General features: G+C 29.6%; 3 protein-coding genes across 4 annotated transcripts; 2 read left to right on the plus strand and 1 right to left on the minus strand.

The window, feature by feature from the left end:
• Positions 1–472: 472 nt before the first annotated feature.
• Positions 473–10,033, minus strand: LOC139997994 (small subunit processome component 20 homolog). The gene is made up of 11 exons (XM_072022173.1): positions 9,858–10,033; positions 9,510–9,790; positions 4,160–9,409; positions 3,833–4,088; positions 3,147–3,752; positions 2,508–3,071; positions 2,233–2,415; positions 1,831–2,158; positions 1,329–1,759; positions 974–1,243; positions 473–891 (listed from the first exon to the last, which is right to left on the minus strand). Exons 1-11 carry the CDS (start codon positions 9,900–9,902, stop codon positions 742–744), a joined length of 8,364 nt encoding a protein of 2,787 aa, XP_071878274.1. The 5' UTR covers positions 9,903–10,033; the 3' UTR covers positions 473–741.
• A 104-nt stretch (positions 10,034–10,137) lies between these two features.
• On the plus strand, positions 10,138–11,805 carry LOC139998057 (splicing factor C9orf78). Of its 2 annotated transcripts, none has more exons than XM_072022282.1 (7): positions 10,138–10,240; positions 10,435–10,550; positions 10,620–10,728; positions 10,800–10,945; positions 11,015–11,233; positions 11,328–11,461; positions 11,554–11,805. In XM_072022282.1, exons 2-7 carry the CDS (start codon positions 10,435–10,437, stop codon positions 11,718–11,720), a joined length of 891 nt encoding a protein of 296 aa, XP_071878383.1. In that variant the 5' UTR covers positions 10,138–10,240; the 3' UTR covers positions 11,721–11,805. The 2 variants fall into 2 exon arrangements, with proteins under 2 accessions (XP_071878383.1, XP_071878382.1); XM_072022281.1 differs by having other exon boundaries at positions 10,158–10,339.
• A 536-nt stretch (positions 11,806–12,341) lies between these two features.
• Flo1 (flotillin-1) lies at positions 12,342–16,515 on the plus strand. Its single transcript, XM_072022278.1, has 10 exons — positions 12,342–12,751; positions 13,070–13,145; positions 13,289–13,379; positions 13,472–13,615; positions 13,712–13,831; positions 14,403–14,618; positions 14,713–14,900; positions 14,962–15,172; positions 15,259–15,423; positions 15,499–16,515. Exons 1-10 carry the CDS (start codon positions 12,700–12,702, stop codon positions 15,514–15,516), a joined length of 1,281 nt encoding a protein of 426 aa, XP_071878379.1. The 5' UTR covers positions 12,342–12,699; the 3' UTR covers positions 15,517–16,515.
• Positions 16,516–16,563: the final 48 nt, after the last annotated feature.

Raw genomic sequence — 16,563 nt, forward strand, 5'->3', positions numbered from 1 at the left:
TTATTACAATACATAAATAAACTCGATTTATGTATTGTAAAATTAAATAGGTTTTACAATGTCCAACAATGTTCAAAGATTATTAAAACTGTAAATAGCCTTTTGAAATTTTTAATTCAAATCATTGATCGATGTGATTCGACATTTATAAAATAAATTACAGCAATTAAATTTTGAATATCTTTGTGTATAAGGGTAGTTATATGTATTGTAAAAAGGTCTGATTTCAATTATATTGGATTGAGTAGTAAATTCGTTCATCCTTCATCTTCATCAGGGTATAGATGTGAAAAAATTTTATAAAAATTATTTGAAGAATGTAGAAATATGCCCCTCTGAATTTTTTTTTATAAAAGATATGATATTTATAGAAATTATATTTATAGAATATTTAGAAACAAAATAAATTAGTTCTTCATGAAATAGATTTTATCACATCTATATAGCAAAATGAACTTATAACTGAACCTAATATTTTTGAATATAATATAAATTATTGTATTTTCTTATTATACAACAAATGTTCGTTTAGTATTATTGAAAAATAATTAAAGACATACATACATATGTACATATTTATGTATAAAATCTACATATTATCTATTTTTAAGAAGATATAGTATGACGTAAATTGCATATGTATATACATTAGTTTTGCAATTATTCTAAAGATACCGTCAACCTGACAAATAAATATTTTCTTGACAAAATATTTTATGGTAACAATTACTTTTAAAATATTTATATAATATCCAAGTCGACTTCTTTTCTTGCGCGTTTGTTCGTTCTTTTTTTCCCTGTCACTCTGTCAGATTTCCTTTTCTTAGCTTCTTTTTTTTTCTGCTGTCTTGCAATTTTACGTTTGGCAGCTAATTCTGGATCCGTTACAAACTGTAATAAAAAAAAATTTTAGTACTCTTAATCATTTCTTACCACTTATTTCACAGAAAAGATAAAAATCTAATAAATTTACCTGCTGCGTACGCATCATCTTTCTTTCTGCTTTTTTAATATCCAAATTCTGTTGTATTCGACTCAATAATCTAGTATATTCTTCGCTATCTAATCGTTTCTTAATCATCACACTCGCTTCTTTAGCTAATCGTCTTAAAATGGTATTTTTTTCTTCTGTAGTAGATATTTCACGCACAATTGGTGACATAATATTAAAAAGTACCACATTTAAATATTCCATGGGTATTGTAGCCACAACACCACCAACCCACTTAAAGAAAGCAGTCCGCTGAAAAAAGAAATATCACTTGTATTCTAATTATTTATTTAACATTATAAGGAAGTATATATAAGGATAATGATGGGTACTGTACCACTGTTATTGACTTAGGAGCTTGGGTTATTTCTATATTTACAGCCTTTCTCAGCCTTCTAACAAGCCAAGGAAGTGATAACAGGTTCTTATCTGTATCTTTCATTTCATTGACTTGATCTGTAGCAGTATTAATCTGTTTTACAGATTTTAATATTCTCGCGATAAAAATTAAATTTTTAACAGTCTGATCGGCTAATTCTTCTAACGTCATATCAGGCTGTAGTTGTGCAATTAGGTCTAAACTTAAACTTTTTATAACAGTAGTAGGATCGGAATACATATAACTGGTTTCTGCTTCACATTTTTCAGGGTTTTCTAAAAGGTCTATAATTTTATCAACGTCAAGAACAGCTAAAATAAATCCGATCAGTTGAGACGCTGCTAAACGCACCCATGTATGAGGATGTGCCAATAAGGATTGACTATATTCTGAAATACACAAAATTCTGTTAATATTAAACACTCACGAATTAGGTAATATAGTAATACATTAAACATACCAGCAAATGAACGAATAGCATTTTTATATTCTTCATTTTTTAGAAATGCCGTACAATTTGCCGATATTTTTAGTAACAATTGCAACACTTGAAACATATGATGATCTTTCATTCTCTCTGGATCTTTGATATAATGCTTTTTCTTTAATTGCATTTCCTTTTCTGTATGTAACTTCACGAAACGACCAGGTTCATTGCTATCATTAAAATCTGCGTGAAATTGTTTCAAAAGAAGCGGTAATATTTCATCTAAACGAGACTTGAAAGTGTCCTTTTCTACTGTTACAAATATACCACATAACTGAGCACCCAATGTTCGATGCATTACCTAAAATAACACGTAATCAAGTAATTTTATAACGTTAAATGTGTACTCTTAAGATTTAATTTCAACTAATTTACCTTAAGATCTTTTAACCACGCTACAAGTATATCAAAAAGTTTGCTTCTGTTATTATAAGGTATACGTGTAATCATTTCCTTAATACATTTAGCACACAACTTGCGACATGTTGGATTATCATCATTTATTAATCTTACACCCACCATTATAAAAATGATATCTGACTTCAAGACTAAAGTTTTCTGAAATTATGATTGATATATAAGTTATGAGTTTAATTTGTTTCTTTTAATCAACAGAAAAGAGGAACAATGAAAAAACTAAATGTACTTACTACTGGAAATCCTGTAACAATACTGTAAATCATCTCTAAAGCACTAAGACGACCTGGTTGCATTTCATAGCTAACCTGCGTCAAGTAAAATGCTATATGTTTCTGTAAATGTTTACCAAGAGGATATTCCATCAGATAAGAATAAAAAACGGAGCGAGATTGTATTCTAACGTGTTCTAGTTCAGAGGTAATGCTTAAAGCAGCAACTTTTTCCATAACGATATGCATTTCAGGAAGATTCATTTTTCGAGCAATTATCGCTTTGAGTAAACCAAACGCTGTTGCTTGCTTGTCAGTGTTGTGCATATCTTGTTCAGCATACATAATTAAGGCTTTCAACTGATCTGTACTAATTACATACTGTTTCACATCACGAACAATTACAGACATACATTTAAAACCAGCCATCACTAAATCAAAATTATCTCCTTTACTTAGGCCTGCTGCAGCATATTTATGCAAGATAATAAAGACAGATGAACAAATATCAGAAATTGTTTCTTGTATTGAAAGCAAATCCATTTTAAGCAACCAGTTTAAACACTGTAAAGCTAACGTGCTTAGCTGAAAAAATATAATATCAACATATCAAACAATTGATCACGATTATTATTTACAATAAGAATATAATAAATTTACCTTCACATGTTGAGATTTTATGCATTCACTTATGTGTGGTACAAATGGATCTATCAGGGACTTAAATTCTGTATTAGATATTTTGTCTCTTTTCAACAGAATATGGAAAAGTTTTAAACCAAATTCTATAATAATGTGAACATTGGTGTTCTTTGAAGTTTTTGAAGTAGCCTTTATGCCCATTTTATTTTTTGGTTCTGGAGGTATGATAAAGCAATCTGGTTTCTGTCTACTGAGTATTTCTACTTCCTTTTCTGTTAATTCTTTATCATTCTTCTCAGGCTTAAACTCAGGAATACTTTCAGAAATTACACCATAAAGGAATATTAACATTTGTTCCAATGGTATAAAGATATTATCAGCTAAACCTAGTACTATATTTCTGAAACATTCCACAACCTTCTGCACAGTTTTATGTGAATGACTTCTTACAAGCACTTCTTTTAATGGTAAGATTAAATCCACCAAACATGATTCAGTAATATATTGTGCTAATATATGAAATATATCATAACTTTTTGTAGATTTTGCTTCTGATACATTTTTCACAATTCCTATTACTTCTTTCTCTTCTGCTGTTAATCCAAATAGATCTACTTTACATACCTAGTTAAAATACAAGAATATATGAATATTAGATATATCATAAAATTGAGATTTTAATATGTATTTATAATATTACTTACAGATAAAATACTTTGAAGATTTTCATTGATATCAAATTTCTGAAAATATGGTTTCAGAGCAACTAATACTGATTGTACTGTAAACGCGAGGACATGAACTTGAAAACCTTTTGTTAATAAAGTATTCATTTCTCTTAAAAGATGATAAAGATAGTTCGGGCCAAGAGTTATCATAATTTTTTGTAATATTTCTCGAGTAACACGTCGTACAGATTCTAAACGAGATTTCAAGAATGTACATAACTTCATAAAGATTCTGAAACAATTTATTATAATATTTTAATAATCTTTTAATTTTATATGGAGGTGTATATACTATATACTTACCCTGGTAAATTAGTATCTAAAATATGCCCAGGTAATTTCTGTAGTAATTTAACAAAAGCAAGAGCAATTGGAACTCGCATTAGTTCTTCTTCCTCATTATCTATTGCAATTCTTTTCTTGTTAATCTTGTGACTACTTTCGCGACTCGTTCTCGCTATAATGGAACAATGAAGTTGTGGTAACAATTCCTTGGATATACTAAATACGACTCGTCGTGCTCCATTCTGTGAAAGAATAATCTGTTTTTCTATCACAGGTACTTCTTTCAGTGTTTCATTTTGTACTTTTCCTACAGTTTCTTCCACAGTATCTACATTTTCAGAATTTAAAGATTCATCCAATTTCTCTTCTACTTGTTTTTCATTATTTTTATCACCTTTTGCAACAATTTCTTCTTCTTTTTTTTCATCAGAAATTATTTCCTTTCCATAATCCCTTTCAATTTCTTTGTTACATTTTGGTACTGAAGATTCTTCTACATATTTATATTTTGACAAATCAAAATGGAAAGAATCTAAAATGCTAACAATGACTCTAACAAGTTGTTTCTGAAATTCAATAGAGTGTCTTAGCTTTTCCAAGTAATGTTTCAAAATAATCTCATATTGATGCCATGGTAGAAGTTTGCATATAGTACCAACTGTTCCTATTGCAGCATCGATAAGACTATTTTTATGAATAAAAGCTTCATTGCATAGATATGAAGAAGCAAAAGGAAGGACAAATTGTGTTAATGTTCTCGGATTGAAGGACTTTTTCAACGTTTTTGCTGTATTACAAAATTTAAGAAGTGCTCGAGCTCTCCTGTGCAGTTGCAAATGTTGCATGTTTTCGAAGAAATCTACTTCGGGATCCGCCTTATCAGTTAATACAGATAAATCCCGTAAGACGGGATGGACGTCTGAACATTCCATAGCCAAATGTCCCAAAAAAGCTATTGATTGAAGCCTTACGATTTCAATTTTGCTAGTTATCCCTTTTCTTATAAGTGGTAAAATTGTATTGTCCATTAAATAACGTCTATTTGGTGCATTTTCTTTATGTTTCTGTGCCAATTTACAACCAAGTAGCTTAAGACACTGTCCTGCATTATCTCTTAATGCTAGATCTGCTTCATTTTTAAGAATGTAATAACAATTATAAATAATAGCTATGCCAAACTCTAACGTAATCTCATCCTTTTCTATTGCATTATTAATTTCAGAAAATGCATCCAATCTTTTTTGAAAATCTGGTTGATCGAGCCACCTACGATCCCATGCATTAAGTGCACTTATTAATTCATAATTTTTTATTAATATCCCATGACAATCGTTTGTAGGCTTTTCTACAATTGTTTTATAGAGTTCCAACAGGAGTTTACGAGCAGGAATTGCAGATATTGCACCTAATAAAGGTAGAATTGCACGCATGTGCGTTGTTGGTTCCTTCACTTGCTTTACAAGGTTTATTGTGGTTGTAATCAATTCAATAATCGTTTCTTCTCCCTCTCCGGCTCCAGCCTTTTTAGTTAATATTGGTAAAGTAAGAGTAAGAAGTATATCACATGCATGTGCATCCTTCACAAATTCTGAAATACGTGATAAAATCACAAGTTCTGATTTATTTATTCCTTTGGTTGATTTTTCAAGTTTACTTTTAATATATTGTAAAATACTGAACACATGTGGGAGAAGAATAGTAGATCCATAGTTAACTCCATTAGATAATGCTTCTTCATTTATTTCAGATAAATTATTAAGTATAGGTGTTAAAGGAACAAAAGGTGTATCAACTTCCATATCATTTTCATTTGTCTTTCCATAGTCTTGTAGTGTTACCATTTTCTCAATCATTTCAACAATAGCACTGATAACAGGTGTTTCAGTTTTTGAAACCAATAAAAGTTTCATTATGTAAGGAAGAGGACTAACAGACTTATTATCTTCGCGATATTTTATAAATAACGGATAAAAACGTGAGTTCTGGCTCCATGCCATAAACAGCCTCAATAATGGAGTAGGACTGTGAATACCTTCTATAGGTAATTTCTCTAACCATGGAAATACAGCTACATTAAACAAGGCATCTATTTCGTATTTATTCCATTCATAATTTTCAAAGTGAACAAAGAACCTTGCTAATATTGAGATGGAAGTGGATCTTACATTTTTAATAGATTGTAAGAATCCAACATGAACTTTATCTGATTTCTGTAAAATTCCAGTTACTTCTGCCAGAATGCATATTACTAAACCAAGTAAGTAGGGTAACAATTTCTTTCCCATTTTACTACCAAATTGTTCTATTAAAATTGCAAGTAAATTCGTGGCGCTCTGCAAACGTTTGGGTGGAATAACGTTACTCAAATCTACAGTATTAATAATAGTTTGTGTAAGTTGTTTCAAGTTAATTTGTTGATCATTCATTTTATCTAATTCAATCATATATTTCTTGAAAGGCTTAAATGCCATGTTGATAAATATGATCATTTCATTCTCTTGAATTCCAGATAGAAAACGTAAGATCATTTTTCGTTTTAAAGTACCTCCAGCTTTACCACCAGTTCTCATTCCTGTTTTTGCAATCATTTTAGCATAAATTATACGCATTAATATAGGTATAAATTCATTGCGATGTTCTTCCAGTATAATATTACTTTCTTTATCGACTTTAAAATGTGTCAATTCATTTTTCATATTTCTTTCGTTAATTATACTAAGCAAATTTTCCTTATAAGGTATTAAATATTTCTGTTTATAAGTGAGAAGACAATTTAAAGCACCCTTTTGAATGTCAGGAACTTTTGATGACAGCAAGTCTAAATAAATGTTCTGCATCTCTGATTCCCTATATAATGTTCTTGGATTTGTTATCTTTTCAAATACTTCAAGTTGAGCAAGTAAGAGTTTCACTTTATAATTCTTACTTATTACAATCTTATTTATCTGTCTAGACTCTATATCTATTTGTTTCATTTTTGTATCTGTAGAAATAGTAGCTTCCTTTCTTTCTTTTTCCTCTTTCTCATTTTCTTCATTTTCTGCAGATTTATTATCACTCTCATTTTCTTCATCAATTTCCATGTTGTTATTAGAAACAATTGATTCTTGTCCTTTTAAGATACTGCAACATCTTGCATCTTCAGAATTTGACTTAAAAAAGCTGTAATTTACAAAATCAATGAATAGTCCTGTTATATCTCTATTTTTCATCTCACAGAAATGTGAAAAATTTGTCATACATTTCCATAAAAGAATTTTATGATTTTCATAGTCTGGTTTGTCACTGCATTTTTGTATAGCATTTTCTATTGCAGAAATAACTGTACATTCAAATAATGGTTTATAGTCTACAGTTACTTCGTGATTACATTTTAATTCAGTTAAAAATATAGGCCAAAACTGTTCATATTCCCTGATTGCAAAAGTAGCTATAATCTTACTTATAGGTTCCCAAAGTAGAGAAAAATTTATATACAGATTTCCTAGTAAATATCGTAATGGAAGTTCATAATATTTCAAATCTAAATTTATCATTGCTTCATTTTCATATGACAGTGCTTGTAAATGCAACAATTTACTTCGATAACTATGTACTGATATAGATTCACATTCTGCTAAATACATATGTTCCATAACACCTGTTTCCTTCTTTTCATTCATAATAGACAATTTTACTTCACTAATATTGGAGAATAAAAGATATAAATGAGTTACTATTAAACGAATTTCACTAAAGGGTGAACTCAATTTCTCTGCAATACTGCTGTTTAAGTTTTCAAACACAGTTCGATTTATATACATTCCTCGGTATTGTGATGTGCTAAAATATGTTACACATAAATCTACAGCATTTAAAATAAATTTATTATCGGGATACTTGATAATTAGATCTAATACTTTTATATCATTCTCTTCTATAAACTGATGCAAAGTTTCTAATTCCAATATGTGAATTGCAGATTCTAAAGATATTAAGAATGTCAAACATAATTTGATCATTTCAGTTTCTGTATTGGTATCATTTAATATCCGTTTATATAAAGATAATATTCCCCTTTTTAAAAAATCCTTAAATTCTGTTGGTATAGGCTTCAGATGTGGCAAAATAATTAACATTTTTAATGCATTTGTTGATATACTATTATCCAATAAAACTTCTAACTGCTTCTGGAAGTAGTTAATACTATCGGATTTTACACCTCTTATATCTAAGATGTATTTTGTCCATTTGTTTAAATTGATACCATTGAGACATAAAGGAACTTTTGCATTAACTATCTTTGTAAACAATTGTAAAGTATCATCATCAAAACCAATTGAAATGCTATGTCGTATTATATGTGGCAATACCAAAGTTTCGAATGATGAATAATGGATTAAACTTTCAACAGCACCATATAATAATTGAATATCTTTCACAGACATAACTTTAAGTAATATTTGGCTAGATGTTTCCTGCATCAATCTAACATTGGCTGCCAAAAGAATAGCAACTGATACATTTATAACTTCTCGTAACACATTGCCCTCATTTTCAAAAGTATCTAAAATTTGTGACAATTTTTTAATCAGAGGTACAGGATCTATAACCACTTTTCCATTTCTATGATTAACAATTATATTTATTAATTGCATCAAAAGAATCAGACTTTTCTCTTTTCCAGTTTTTGATTGAAACTGTTTAGTTTCTTCAATTGATTTGTCCATGACATTTAAAAGTACAGACCAAAGTACCTGGTATTTCTGTGAATGTATACTTTGTAGCATACAGTTAATAATTTCCTTCAATAATTCAAACATTAAACTTTGATTGAGGGAATCATTATTCAAGCCTTTGAAGTATAACAAAAGCATTTGTTCTGCACATGAATGAAATTGTCCTGGTATACCAGATATCACTTCAAATAATAATTTACCACATCCTGGTATTATATTTGGGTTACCTTTCAATATATGCAATATTGTCTTTAAAAACGAATCTTTATCTTTAATCTTACGTACCACAAATGCAAAACTTTCAGCTGCAAAGTTGTTTATATAAGTTGGCTGTGTATCTGCCAACAATGGTAGCAACAGATCAAGCACAGTTTTTACATTTTTAACCAGATATTTCCATAAAAATTTAAATAAATAAGCTAATGATGTGAATGTGTATTCTATTTGTTCTATGTCTTTCGTTTTTAATAACTCAATGATAACAGTTAAAAATCTAGGAAAATATTCATAAAAATCCTTTTGTAGGTCTTTAGACATAGCAACAACTAATCTGCAATGAAAAATTTATATGATAATGCTTGTTAAAAGCTATTTTAATCCACATTTTCCTTTAAGTTGATGGTAGGTAGAACTTTTAATTTAATACTTACTCTAAGATTGGTTGTAAAAATAAAACATCTTTCTTTGCTAAATATTCTATCAAAGTATCTACTACAAACTGCTTTTGATTAACCAATTGTGGAAGCGTTATAATATCACGAACTTTCTTTTTAAAGCTGCAGTAACCTTCAGTAAGGTTAAGGTAATTCCATTTCTGAAGTGTTTGATGAAAATACGTTTCGATTTCTTCATCGTTCTCCTCATTTCGATGTGCAACACGGTGAAATACATCAACATCAATTTCATTTACTCTTTCGGTAAATGTTTTAAACTAAAATAGAAGAATAGAAGGATAAAAAATATTTGATGAAAAATAAGTAATTATTTACGCTACATACTTGAAATGTATTTGATTCTTTATGACGAATCGGCTTATTCTTCATGTTGATAAAACATATGAAAACTTTTAAGTTTATATATAGTTTCTCATATTTAATGAATTCTTCAAGTAATTTTAATTGACAACAATCTACTTTCACGTGTATTTCTCACGTGTAACTATGTAGCACAAACAACGGAATAGCTACATCCTAGATAGGAAATTTTTCTGTTAAGAAAGAACTAGGACTTTTAAAAAAGAACTAGGGTTCTTAGGAAGGAACTATATAATATTTTCTAGTAACATTCGTATCTGATATCTTTATAACCTATGGAATACAAATGTTAAGTACTTTTACAAATTGCCTAAAAGTCTATAAGATAAAATGTGTCACTTTACAGTGTACGATAATCTGTAAATCTTTATCTTTCTCTGAATGCATTCATCATTTATTTACAAACATTGTTGTTTATGATATAAATAGTTGTTTACATATGTAATGTAAGACATAAATCATTAGTTTAAAATCATATTTAGAAAAAGTAATGAAATATGAAGTATATACATTTTTTATTTACGTATTTGTTTTAAAATAGATGACTAGTACAGAAGAAAAGAAAATAGAATTCAAAAAGAAATCAAGGAAACCGATAAGGAAACGACAGGTTTCATCAGATGAAGATGACAATGAAAATGAAGAAGCCTCTGTTAGGTAAATGACAAATCCAAACACATGAAATGTAGTAGATTATACACTTTAGTAATAAATATATCTATTTAGGGAAAAAGTTGAAGAGATGAAAACTATACAAAAACTTCGTGAAAGACCAAAAGGTATAAATGTTGTTGGTTTAGCCCTTGGAGAGAATGTAACACCTGATGTAATGACGGTAAACATTAATGAAATTAATAAATAAAATATAATAACTTCTTCCCTTCTGAAAGATTCTTCTTTCTTCAGTCTGACCCTTTTAATGTAAAAACTGGAGGAATGGTAAATATGACTGTATTAAAGAATACAAAATTGAAACAAAATGATGCATATGAAACTGGAATTGGCACACAATTTAATGCAGAGACTAATAAACGCGATGAAGATGAAGAAATGTAAATATTGTATTTATGATGTTGATATAATTCGATAAATACATAATTAATGATTTCTAATTTTTTTAGGGTAAAATATATTGAAGAAGAATTATCAAAGAGGAAAAGCAAAACTGAGGGTACAACTGAAAATGGATTAAATAATGACAAAGGTTCTTATTGTTCACCAGAAGAAGCAGCTTTGCAAGCAGTACCTGAACATTTAAGACAAAGTTCTGCACACAGAAGTGAAGAAATGCTTTCAAATCAAATGTTATCTGGTATTCCAGAAGTGGATCTTGGAATAGAGTATATGATTTTATAATATACACTTAATTCTTTTTAACAAATTTCATATAAAAGAATGTTTTTTTTTTCATTTATAAATCATTCACCTTTTCAGAGCAAAGATTCGTAATATTGAAGCTACGGAAGAAGCTAAGTTAAAGCTGCTTTGGGATAGGCACAGAAAGAAAGATGGACCCTCGCAATTTGTCCCAACAAATATGGCTGTGAATTTTGTACAACACAATAGATGTACACTATCTACTTCATCTTTTATTTTATCTAACTTATAAATCAACTTCTATAACATATAATAACTTTTATTTCTTTTTTATTTTTTTTAGTTAACATAGAAGATACAGATTTCCAGAAATCAAAACAAGATTCTGACGAGAGAAAAAAGGTTGCAGCGCCCAGAGATGATTACAAGAGTAAAAGGAAAGATAATGGAGAAAAAGCAACTGATGATTATCATTATGAAAGATTCAAAAAACAATTTAGACGATTTTGAAATTATTTGTAAATAGAAATAAAGGATATAAGTTATATGTAATGAAAAATTTATTATTTATACATAATATGTATCGTTAAATTTATTGTTGTAAATGTTTTGATCTATATTATAAAAATTATTGAATTATTAACCCATTTGCATCATAACTCTACTTAAGTTAGTGTGTTCAGACAGCGTCGTCCAATTGACAGTTGGCCTGTATCACGCGCAGCCGTATATCGGCAGTTTTATTATTTTTGTTAACTTCGACTTCTTGTGTATTTACAGTTATACCGCTCACGCTTGAAAAATTATGTACAATCGGCGTATGATTTTGGGGTTTCCACACAAAATCTCTATTTACAAAACTACCGCGTTGGTAAACTTAGCTGTGATCGCTTGACGAAATATGACGGATACGTCTTCAAGTATATCCTATTTCTACACTTGAATCTGAATCGTCAAAATAATCAGAATTCATTCGGGCAATTAAATTTTATTTAAAATTATAAAATTAGGTTATTTTTTAAATTTGGATTTAGATTGACACTACTTACTCTTAAAGGCAGTTAGAAAGATCTACACAATAATAAAAAATTTGTTAAGAACGCAATGAAAATAGCTCAAATGCTCGCAAATTGACAGCAAGATGCGAACGGTATCATATGCGGAATATTCCGGGGCCGGTGATAAAAAAAAATCGCGGTTCGCAGAATAGTTCGTGTTCAGTGATAGGAGACGATCGTCATGCGCGGAATATTCTGCTTACGGATGCAAATGGGTTAATACTTTAAAATACAATGCAGAACTTTATTAGGTATAAAAGCTTAATAGCGAGAGTGTAGCTAAGACGTTTATTGTAAACTCGGCATAAGCTCCAATACGATCTCACAGAATGACGACATCGTAGCGACGTCAATTGACTGTAGAGGGATTACACTGAAATTCAATCCCTTTAAACTTGCTGTAACTATTGTTTTTCTTTACACCCGCGACTATGAGTTGTGGATTCGTTACTTGTGGCCCAAACGAGGCTCTCGTAGTATCAGGTAATTATATTAACCGATTTCTACTGCAAATTATTCGGTTTCAGTACGTCTTATCAAGCTGACATGGGAGGAGCACTTTATCAATTAATTGATTTGGAAAATTTAGTTCGTAATAAAGTAGAAAAATTAATTAAGTGTTATATAGATTCATTATTTTCTATTAATTTTGCCTGGTTGATTCTAAGTTATTTTACTATAGATTTAATTGTATATTTTTTCTTTAAATGTATTTTATTTTATACTATAATATAATAATACCAATATAAAAAGAAGATCATATAATACATTGAAATTTGTCTTCACTAATTTATTTTTAAGGATGTTGCTACAGTAAGCCTCTACTAGTACCTGGTGGTCGAGTATTTGTTTGGCCTATTGTCCAACAAGTACAAAAGTAAGTTGTTACACTTATTGAATAATGAAATTAAAGCTCAAAATTATATATAGTTGAATTTTGGTTTTTGTATTGTATATAAAGAAATGATGTAATAAATATTTGATAACTGTTCTATTGTAATTGAAATTTGTATTTTTTAGAATTTCATTGAATACTATGACTTTACAAGTAGAAAGTCCAACTGTGTATACATGTCAAGGTGTACCAATATCTGTAACGGGAATTGCACAGGTATTAATTTCTAATATAATTAAAGTATTTATATATAAATGTCGTAAATAAATGATTATTTATTTACCAAATGTTTATGTATTTGTTCAAAGGTCAAAATACAAGGCCAAAATGAGGAAATGTTATCCACAGCATGTGAACAATTTCTTGGGAAAACTGAAGAAGAAATTCATAATATTGCACTTGTAACATTAGAAGGACATCAACGGGCCATAATGGGAAGCATGACTGTAGAGGTATAATACATACCATTACATTAAAATTTTTTAATTAAGTTGTTAGGTGAAAATAAATATTAATTCCGTTTAATTTCTTTTATTTCTATGAAATAGGAAATATACAAGGATCGTAAAAAATTCAGCAAGGAGGTTTTTGAAGTAGCAAGCAGTGATCTAGTCAATATGGGCATCACTGTTGTGTCCTATACATTAAAAGATATTCGAGATGAAGAAGTAAGTTAATTTTTTCTTCCTACTAAACAGCATTTGATTCTTATTAACGAATTCAGGAACAACTTTTATGCAAAAATTAAAAACAATTGAATATTCTAAAATGTATAAAGTCTTTTTAATATGAAAAGTCCCCCTTTAAGTGCAATTGTGCAATATTTATAAGTAATTTCTTATTAATATGAGTTAATGTAGTCCAATTCTTGTACATTGTAAATTGAATACATTTTTGTTTTGCTACTTGCAGGGGGCAAAGGTACGTTCAAATTTTGTTTTATCACTACATATAATGCTACTGCACTGCTGTTCAAAGAATATTAGTACAGATCATTAATATTCAAATAAGAGGGAACTAGAGCATATCTCAAGTGCTTGCTTCAGTGGTAGCACATATATTCTATACACATTTGCAAATTTCTGTGTTTCAAATATGTGTGATATTCTTATTGTATGCTGCCTTTAATTCAGGTTGAATTCAAAGTAATTGCTAAAATGAACGTTATTACATAAAATTCGTAATGAAAATACAATATTATTAATCATATTGTATTAAATGTTTATCGATCATTTATAGGGATACCTGAAAGCTCTTGGTATGGCAAGAACAGCTGAGGTGAAACGTGATGCGAGAATCGGTGAAGCAGAAGCTCGCAGAGATGCTCAAATTCGCGAAGCCATCGCTGAAGAACAAAGAATGGCTGCTCGTTTTCTTAATGATACCGAGATTGCTAAAGCGCAGCGTGATTTTGAATTAAAGAAAGCCGCATATGACGTTGAAGTGCAAACCAAAGTAGGTTTTCTTATCTTCGTTTTTCTTTTATTCTTTCTTTTCATCTTTGTCATTGTTTCTATGAGTAACGCATTGGTTTATATTTTAATTATAGAAAGCAGAAGCAGAGATGGCATTTGAATTGCAAGCTGCAAAAACTAAGCAAAGGATTATGGAAGAACAAATGCAAATAAAAGTGGTTGAACGTGGACAAGAAATTGCAGTACAAGAACAAGAAATGATGAGACGCGAACGAGAATTGGATGCAACTGTACGACGCCCAGCTGATGCAGAAAAATATAGGTAAGTTGAGTAACTTTAGAAAATTGATAAATAAGTGTTTATAAATATTATATATTCACAGATTAGAAAAAATGGCTGAAGCTAATAAACTGCGTTTAGTAATGGAAGCTGAAGCCGAAGCAGAAGCCATCAAAATTCGTGGTGAAGCAGAAGCCTTTGCTATTGAAGCAAAGGCTAAAGCAGAAGCGGAACAAATGGCAAAGAAAGCCGCTGCATGGAATGAATACAAGAGTGCTGCTATGATAGACATGATGTTAGATACTCTTCCAAAGGTAATTGAAAAAGAATTTGTATCTTAATTTCAAAGATTTTTTTTAACTAAGTAATGTAAACGCCTCTTACACCTTACATTTCATAGGTTGCCGCTGAAGTCGCAGCACCTTTATCACAAGCCAAAAAGATAACAATGGTTTCTAGTGGAAGTGGAACTATTGGAGCAGAAAAGTTAACCGAGGAAGTGTTTAATATAGTGACGCGTGTACCGGATTTGGTTAAAAATTTAACAGGCGTGGATATTGCAAAGGTATGCCTAATCATGGAAAGTAATCGTATTTGAAATATACCGATAGAAGAAATCACAATTATAATTCTTTTTCAGTCTGTTCATGCGGCTTAATCGAATGGTACAAGAGTTTTTAATACTTCCTGACCACATTCATACTCGTAATATTAAGTATTAAACGAGTCTTTGATATACACATTTATTTTAATATGCTGTTGCATATTAGAGCCAAATTATAAGTTTTAACTTTAGTGACATTTCGTTGGATAAAACGTTCGGTACTTTCACTGCCAGTTAATTGAAGATAACAAATCACTTTCTATTAATACCAATTGTGAATGAATATTTTACAAGGAAATATATTCAAAATGATATACATTTTTAAAAATAGATTATAAATTGTGAATATATTCGCACAACATCCGTATCTCATTACTTGAACGATATACAATAGATAGCAATGAATGCCTAAGTTATACAGGCAGTGAATGTGTGTTTTATTTAATGGATATTGGAAACTCATAGTACAATTTTTATTTTTATTTGACGAAATAAGTTAAAGTTGTACCATATTTCTATGTTTATTGTATTTCTAATTAGTCTTTTATGCACTTAGAAGAGAAAAGAAACAAATACAAATATATCTTTTCGAATCTCATATTGACCAAAGATGGTCCAGTTTTGTCCATACATATATAACTTTGCCACTATGTGCCAGAACATTCCTCTAAATATGCTATACATACCTTTCAGTAGTATTAATGTAATTAATGGGTATGAGCATTTTAGAACTGGAAGTGCTAATATTTAACACTTGTTCAATGTGGTTTAATGTTAAGTAACTATCTAGTCCCTGAAATTTAAATATCTTTACTTAATGTTTAGTTATACTTCTTATTTTCCTTTAAAGATGCATTAATATATTTTGCGCCAATTTTAGTTAGAATTTACTGTGATCTGAAACTCTTTGTACGAAGAAGAATGATAGTCATATACAGTTCTTGAAACGTGTTTGAGAGTTTTGATGACAAAATTTGTATGACCAATTTAACGCCTTAAATTAATGAGAAGAAGATTCAATTTTATGTAAAGCGATTAAACGTTAAAACCAAATTTCCTGTGTATTAATTTGCCCATTCCATTGCAATAAGTCAAAAACAA

The sequence above is a fragment of the Bombus fervidus genome, chromosome 2, assembly GCF_041682495.2.
Source record: "Bombus fervidus isolate BK054 chromosome 2, iyBomFerv1, whole genome shotgun sequence".
NCBI classification, from domain to species: Eukaryota; Metazoa; Arthropoda; class Insecta; order Hymenoptera; family Apidae; genus Bombus; species Bombus fervidus.